Below are 7,914 nucleotides of genomic sequence, written 5' to 3'. Positions count from 1 at the left end.
TCGAACCCCTCTTTCAGTATGAGGGTCTGTCATTGACACAATCGGGTCATGTGAGAATGGCATGCATGTTGCTGATGCTTGCTGCTGCATCAGCTTCTGCACTCGGACTACTACCAGCAACTCGAAATCCTCTTGACACAGGGTGACGGTGGTGAGCTCCAGCTGCTTCCATCTCTCTATTTCAGATTCAGACGAAAGTTTCCACAATTACACCAAATTTGATTCTGTTTGAAAGCTGAGGAGATGACGCATTGGGTAGGTGGTTGTGCTGTTGATCGAGGAAGACTTTGAACTTGAGAAAAAGATGATGAGCTGGAGTAGAAAAGGGCTCTGAGTGCCTCCCTCCTCTCCATACACACGAAAAAGCAAGCCAACAGAACGTTAGAGCGAGAATCAAGAAAGATGTCCTTGGCGCAAGCACTCTGATGCTCAAGTCAGTATAATGGCCGAGCAAAAAATGGAGAAGAAGAATAGTAATAGCGCAAGCGTAAGTATGACTACTGTAAAAGCATACCTCACCCACAAAAAGGCCCTACCCTTTTTATATTACCTCTCATAACCTCCGCAATAATCAGGTGACAAGAAATATTCAGTATCAGAAGTTGTCGAATAACAATCATTCTCCAAGGAATCTTCTATTACTCATATCTAAACCATCTTTTATAACTTATGTCATTAATGAGGCGGTTAAGAGAATATGCTATCATAATGTGTCAGTGAGGGAAGGTGTATAGTTGCCTTTGAGGAAGGTTTCATTGAATGTTCATGCTCATGTTATAATAGAAGAATATTCTCTGACAAGTGGTTGTTACTAGAGCTGTCAAACAGGCTGACTTGTGGCGGGGTGGGTAGATCCGTGGCAGGCCAACCATTCGGTGGGGCGGGGGCGGGGGCGGGTCGACCTGTCAACTTGGCGGATTGGAAAATCTCCAACCCAACCTAATCGAAAGTTAGTTGCAGGTTAGGCGGGCCAACCCGTGGGCCCATAAAATTGTTTAAAAAAATTAAAAAAAAACTTGCATACCTTCGGAAAGCTTCTCGTATCTTGATATGCAACCTTTAAAAGGAGAAAGAAAAATTACAGCTTGAGATAAATTCACATAAAAGGTTGCTTGAAGAAGAGATTGATGGTTTACGAAAGATAATTAGGAAGATCAAAGCAGCGAAGGGTGAGATAGATGGATTGTGGGCTATGCAGAAGTTGAAAGTTGTTAACCAGCAGAAGCAAATTTCAATGCTTCAAGTTGAAAAAGATTCAGCCATCTATGAACTCAATCTCATGAACAATGAAGTCGACAGCCGGCTAGAAAAACTTTCACATCTTAATTACTATCATGTCCTTCTCCATGTCCACGAACATGTGTTTCTCAACTTGCGGGCCAACCCAAGCCCGTCGCAGGTCGACCCGCGCCGATCGTGGGCCTAGGCAGGTCGGCTCGCAACGGGCTTGGGTTGATAAAATTCCAACCCAACCCGCTTAATTGATTTGGTGGGGTAGGCCAACCCGACGGGCCCAACCCAAATTGAACGCTCTAGTTGTTACTTTTAGGTTGTTGTGATTCTCTGACAATGTTGTCCCCTGAAGATATCCTGGTCGGATCTTTACCCTACCAGTTGTATATTGTATTGGTACATCTATATATAGGCAGCAGGATACCGAGTCCTGTAAGGTCGTCTGGCCCTTAGGCCACTTGGCTAGATATTGTGTAGTGCTAGGAATCTGATATATAGTAATAGGGCACCAAGTCCCTTAAGTTTGACTGACTCTTTGACTGACCGACTATATGCTAGGATACTTGCCTCAAAAGAATGTGGAACTGAGTGCTGAGATATCTGATTGATACTTTAGTCAATCATCCTTATGTTAGAAGACCTGCACTTGAAATATGGAAGTCTTGTCGGGTTCACACTTAGAGTTATCTGGTCTATTTTACTCCATGTAGGAGTTAAGGACACTGAGCCCTATAAATCTGACAAGCATCATAATCGACCGACTATATAAAGGAAAATGAGCACATAAGAAGTGAAGACCCATAAGCTCGACCGGCTGTCGGGTCGACCAACCATATATTGGGAGTCATTGTAGCAATGGGGAGTTATTTCGTATACTCGACTGGTGCGCTAAGGCCAGTCAGATTTTCACCCTATATCTTAGCAATGAGTGGAGCTATAAATCCTTGCAGTCTAACTGACTTTAGGGTCAACCGAGCATATGCTGAGAGACCTATACTCCAAGAATGGAAAGCCAGGTCTCTTGAATCCAACTGATTATATCTTATATGCCCGACCAGCTATGTGGTAGACCGGATATACAATAGCTGTTTTAGTACAAGAGTGAATCACTAGGTCCCTCTTGTCCAACCAACTCGTGGGTCGGTCGTCCTCGTATTGACGGCTTTAGCGTTGGGTGAGGAGCGAAGTTTCGTTGAGAGTGACACGCTAGCTCTCATCTTCTATTGACTTTAACCGTCACCTCATCTTCACTTTAACTGGCACGTCATATCTAAGTCCATTCGTAACATCCCATATCATTGATTATCCAAAAGATCGAGAAATAATGGGAGTTGAATGGATTCCAAAACAAAAGTTAATCAAGATAGATGCGTCCGAAAATACAAAACGAGACTCGTAGCCAGAGGATTTTCTCAAACACCATGTTTTGACGTTTATAAAACATTTGCGGTTCTGGAAGAGGAAGTATACGTGGAGCAACATAAAGATTTCTTCACGAAAGGAGAAGAAAATAAAGTCAACAAATTGAGAAAAGCTTTCTATAGGTTGAAATAAGCTCCGCAAACTTAGTAGGCTGAGATTGACAAATATTTTACTATGTCAAAATTTTCCAAGAAATTTTCCAAGAAGGGAGATATTTTTCTTATCCATAGAAAGCTTTTCTCAACTTATAGACTGTCGGAGGAGGTTAGATCGAGCATCCATCGCCGGAGAAGTTTGAGGCCTGCTAGTCGATCCTCTATCCGTCGGCATGTCATGGTTGTGTCTGCCTTCGTACGTCGTGATCACCGATCTCCAGTCGCCCGATGCCCTCTCCACATGCTTCCGAACTCGGCAGCCCATGGCCGTGCACTTGTAGTAGCTCCTGTCGATGATCAGGTCAAACAAAGTCGATACCGATCATGCAGTTCAATCTGTATATGTAATCTATCACATTTTTTTCACCTCGGATTTAGATTTCCTTTCACCACCTTCTGCCCGTATTTTCTCCACCGGTATCCATCGTCGAGCACATCAACGTCGCTCTGAGTTTGCACCACCAGTCTGGTCTCCCTGATTGTCCTACTTCCGGCGGCCGCAGGCAGGTCCCGATCAACGCCGCCTTCCTTCCTGCCGATCGAAAGATGAGAAAATTTAGTACTTCTTTAAGCTACGATTAAGCAGCCGTACGTCGCTTTTGTATCGTACTCTTCTTCGTTAAATTCCTGCGAAGGAGCGTGAGTCGCCGGAGAGGAATTAACTGAGTTCCTCCTAGCGAACAGAGGCTTTGGGTGGCTGTGCGCGCCGCCCTTGTACACGATCTCAGTGATCCGCCCATCCGACGAGCTCTCCACCTTCTTCTTCGTGGGGCAATTGGGGTGAGTGCACCTGTAGTAGCTCCGAGCTGGGTTCTCGCTCCCTCGCGCCTGCTTCGTCCCGTACTTCCTCCAGCTGTATCCGTCGCCGTCCGGCTTCATATCAGGAGCAGCACCGCCAGACGCCATCGCTCTCTGTCCATGAGACGATCGATTGATTTCAGAGCCTCCCTGAGAAATAGCAGAGGAGAAGTTCCAGTCGAGATGCTGCGCAGGTAAAGAACCGCCGGTGGTGGGAGAAGGCAGAATCTAGATCGATCGATACAAATTAATTGTGTTATTGAATGTTAACAGATGAATTAGAGATTCGATTGAGCAAGCAGAGATATTAGTTTGTTGACTTACTGAGGAAGAGGAGCGGAGGACGTGCGAGTGTAATAGCTCTGTAAGGTTAAGTCCGGCGGGGAAGGAGAAGAAGGAAGCAAGAGGAGGAGGAGGAGGAGGAGGAGGAGGAGAGATGATAGGGAGGGAGGGAGGAGTTGCAGACTTGAACTTGGCTGCGCCACCCGCCGATTCCTGACTCGTACCAGGAATTGGAGGCTCCCCGGTTCCGGTGAGGAGCTCGGTGAAGGAGGCGGCGAAGGGTGAGGAGGAGGAGATGTCAGCCATGGAGATGGAGGACGGAGGAGACGCTGATTTAATAGAGGAGAACAAAAGGTTTGGACTATGGAGGATAGTTGCAAAAAGGTGGGAACGTCAGCTCAGCGGCCGTCTGGGTCCGGCTCCACATATATTCAGAGAAGGTAAATCACAGTTAAACTGGGCAGGAGAAGTGGCTGGGGGTCGAGTGAAATTTAAAGTACAGTAGATCAAGATTTTACATCCATGTGCAACTGACAACCCTCGATTCCTGAACCTCCGTTGTAAACGTCAGACATCCTTCCAGCTGATTCAGCCCGTGGAGGCAAAGGAAATGGATAGTTGCTTTGAGGAAGGGGTTGACTTGTGGAGGAACATCAGAAGTCGTGAGTTGACTTGTCTTGTCAAGGGATTATATATATAATAATTAATGGATGTGCCTCATATTTATCAATTGTTAAAATAATACTTCATTAGAGATGAAGTTGAAGCTGAAGCTGAATTCGGTATCGAGTTCATTTGAATGTTATTGGAAGTTTTGGGAGTTGGACCAAATGTGGACCGATTTGGTGGCAATTTCGGTTCAGGGATTTATAAAGGGAATATTTAAATCACGAGTTTAAATTTTAAAATTATTAAATTACGTATCAAATATCTATTTTATCCCTTTTACGGTTCTCAATCTACTAATTACTATATTATTGTCATGTAACATTCTACCAGTATAGTAATCATCAATAACTAAAATTTATCCTACTAAGTGAGGTCGATTATATGGATTTTTTTTATGTCATTGAGCTTTATCTCATACTATAATATCATCTATATTTAAATAAATTTTATCTTATTTTATTATTACTAAACAAGTCTTTTTTTAATATTCCTCTTTCTCGTTTGATATGCATATGATGCGACGATTAGGAGGAGCTCACCCGACATGGGTCAATGGTCACGGTGGAGATCAGAGTTAGTGGTCAACGCTCAGGTGTCAAATGGTCGAACACAAGACCGGTAATGACCAGACGGGTGATAAGGAGGTCGATCGATAGATGGCGAGTCCGAGCCGACCCCACATTCGGCTCGGGACGATGGCCGGAACAGTCGGCGCTTAGCGTAGAGCAGCGAGACACCAAGAAGCAAGAATCCGTCCTAGCAGAGTGCACCAACTACCGTGCCAGGCCGTCGTAGGGAGAGACATCTGTGTCCAACCGGACGAAGGAGTATCGGCCGAGCGAGGTGGCCACTCAGCCAGGCACAACCACTACAGACGCATCTCACCATATCCTTTTGGGAGAGAGCATCGTTGACACCGAGGATGGTTGGCAGGAATATCGTACGACGAAAACTTCCACTGTCATATCAGAGATATGCTCGCCTTGTTAGGACATGATGTCATGTACACTTTACTGACAAATCTTTTCATGAGAAACTTCGGGAAGCGTGCTCATCTTGGGAAGCATGCATGTGAGCTACAAGAACTCTATATAAAGGGGGGGTCCAAGCACCGACAGAGGTACGCTTTCATACGTGCATCGTTAGCTACTGTTCTATTGCTCCACATATTTCCGGCAACTGACTTGAGCATCGGAGGGCTAACGCTGGGGACTCCTTCCCCGGCCCAGCACTAACGACTTTTATGTTGCAGAGCGGAGGGACGTCTACGTGCAGCCAGCGAGGAATCACATCCCCAGCTTTTCATCTCCATGATTTTTGGACAAGATCACATTGGCGCCGTCTGTGGGAACTTAACCTACATCCGAATCGAGAAGATGGAGGACGATGGACGACTTACTACCGTGACGCTCACTAAGGAGGAGCTCGACCTGCTTATATAGGCCCGAATGGCGAAGATGGTCGAACAACAACAACTACAAGCGTTAGCCAATCGGCAAGCCCAGGAGCCTGCGCTGTCAGCAGCGGGAGGACGAGCGGGACAAGAAGACCGAGCGGATCATCTCTCCGTTCGAGGGCAGAGCAGGAGGCCGACCGGCACATACGGGGAAGCGCCACATGCGCCGATCACCTTCCACCGCGCGTTGTTCCAGACTCCCTCAGAGGATCGAGTTCAGGTGAACCAAGAGCGAGGATCGTCGTTAAATGACGTGCCTGTTTGGGACGCTCAGAAGGGCAAAGCACCTAGAAATGACACTTCGCCCGTACGGATCAATCAGCAGTTCTCTCAGGAGATCTTGCAAGACCCTCTGCCCAGACATTATACCCCTCTGGTGATCAAGGAATATAATGCAACGACCCAGATGACCATCTGGATAAGTTCGATGATGCGGCTACACTCTATTAGTACACAGACGACGTGAAGTGTCGAGTCTTCCTCATCACTCTCTCAAGATTGACGCAATGTTGGTTCAGACTACTACTGAACGGATCAATACGCAGCTTCAAGGACCTCCAAGATGCTTTCTTGCATCATTTCGCCAGCAGTCGACGCCATCAGAAGACGATCATCAGCCTCTTTGCCCTAAAGCAGGGGCCCAAGGAAGCGCTTAGAGCCTACATCAAGCGCTTCAATCAGGTGGCCATGGATATGTCATCGGTCTCCTCCGAGATGCTGGTGAACACCTTCACCCAAGGGCACGTCAAAGGAGAGTTCTTCCGGTCGCTCATTAGGAAGCCGCTCAGGGACTTCGACACCTACTCAAGAAGGCCACCGAGTATATAAATGTGGAAGAAGCCCAGGCGGCAAGAAAGAAGGAGGCGTTGGTCAAAACCGCAGCGTCATTCAAGCGACGACTGTCGAGCAACCACCAACCGTCCAAAGGACTGAGGGCAGGAGTGCGACCGCACCAAGAGGTCGGAACACACACCGTACAGCATGTGGCGACCAGTCGACCAAAGGCAGCAAAAGGCAAGGTATGAACGTCTATGTTTTACTCTTTCCATCAGTCGGTGACGCATAACACGCGCGACTGTTTCGATCTGACACCGATCGCGAACCGACCGATCCCTAGAGGGTACCACCGCTAGTCTCCTTCACCCGAGTGGCGACCAGTCGACCAAAGGCAGCAAAAGGCAAGGTATGAACGTCTATGTTTTACTCTTTCCATCAGTCGGTGACGCATAACACGCGCGACTGTTACGATATGACACCGATCGCGAACCGACCGATCCCTAGAGGGTACCACCGCTAGTCTCCTTCACCCGAGCGGCACCATAGGCATCGATCTTCAGAATGGCGAGAAGACGAAAGAAGGGCGCCCTAACGCATCCATCGTCAGCCCTAGCGGAGGGATAACGTAATTCCCGCCCGAGATTCTGCTAAGCGGAACAGATCCTCGACTCAGGAAGAAGAAAACATGAACAACACCACCTGAGGAGAAATAGTAATGATCGCCGGTGGGCCGACCGACGGTGATTCTAACTGAGCGAGAAAGTCACACGTCAGGCGGCTCGAGATCCACGCGGTTGGATGCAGTAGGGAAAAGGCCGAGGGACCCGAGATCAGCTTTGTCCTAAGGGACGTTGAGGGAGTAGAGATCCCTCATGATGTCGCGCTGATCATCCGAGCAGTAATCGCCAATTATACTATTCACCGAACTTTTGTTGACATAGGGAGTTCGGTAAACATCATTTTCAAGAAGGCGTTCGATCAATTGCAAATCTATCGAAGCGACCTGCTGCCTATGATAACCCCACTCTACGGATTCACAAGCAACTAAGTGTTGCTGCTCGGATAGGCCAAGCTAGCCATCTCACTCGGGGAAGAGCTGCTGAGGAGAACCAGAACCACAAA

The 7,914-nt window shown here is 47.4% G+C and overlaps 1 protein-coding gene across 1 annotated transcript; it reads right to left on the bottom strand.

Moving 5' to 3' along the window:
• Positions 1-2,758: 2,758 nt before the first annotated feature.
• Positions 2,759-4,212, bottom strand: LOC122030218 (probable WRKY transcription factor 26). Its single transcript, XM_042589392.1, has 4 exons — positions 3,933-4,212; positions 3,421-3,836; positions 3,178-3,342; positions 2,759-3,097 (listed from the first exon to the last, which is right to left on the bottom strand). Exons 1-4 carry the CDS (start codon positions 4,194-4,196, stop codon positions 2,896-2,898), a joined length of 1,047 nt encoding a protein of 348 aa, XP_042445326.1. The 5' UTR covers positions 4,197-4,212; the 3' UTR covers positions 2,759-2,895.
• Positions 4,213-7,914: the final 3,702 nt, after the last annotated feature.

The sequence above is a fragment of the Zingiber officinale genome, chromosome 10B, assembly GCF_018446385.1.
Source record: "Zingiber officinale cultivar Zhangliang chromosome 10B, Zo_v1.1, whole genome shotgun sequence".
Lineage (NCBI taxonomy): Eukaryota > Viridiplantae > Streptophyta > Magnoliopsida > Zingiberales > Zingiberaceae > Zingiber > Zingiber officinale.
This window is presented reverse-complemented; position numbering and strand designations above follow the sequence as displayed.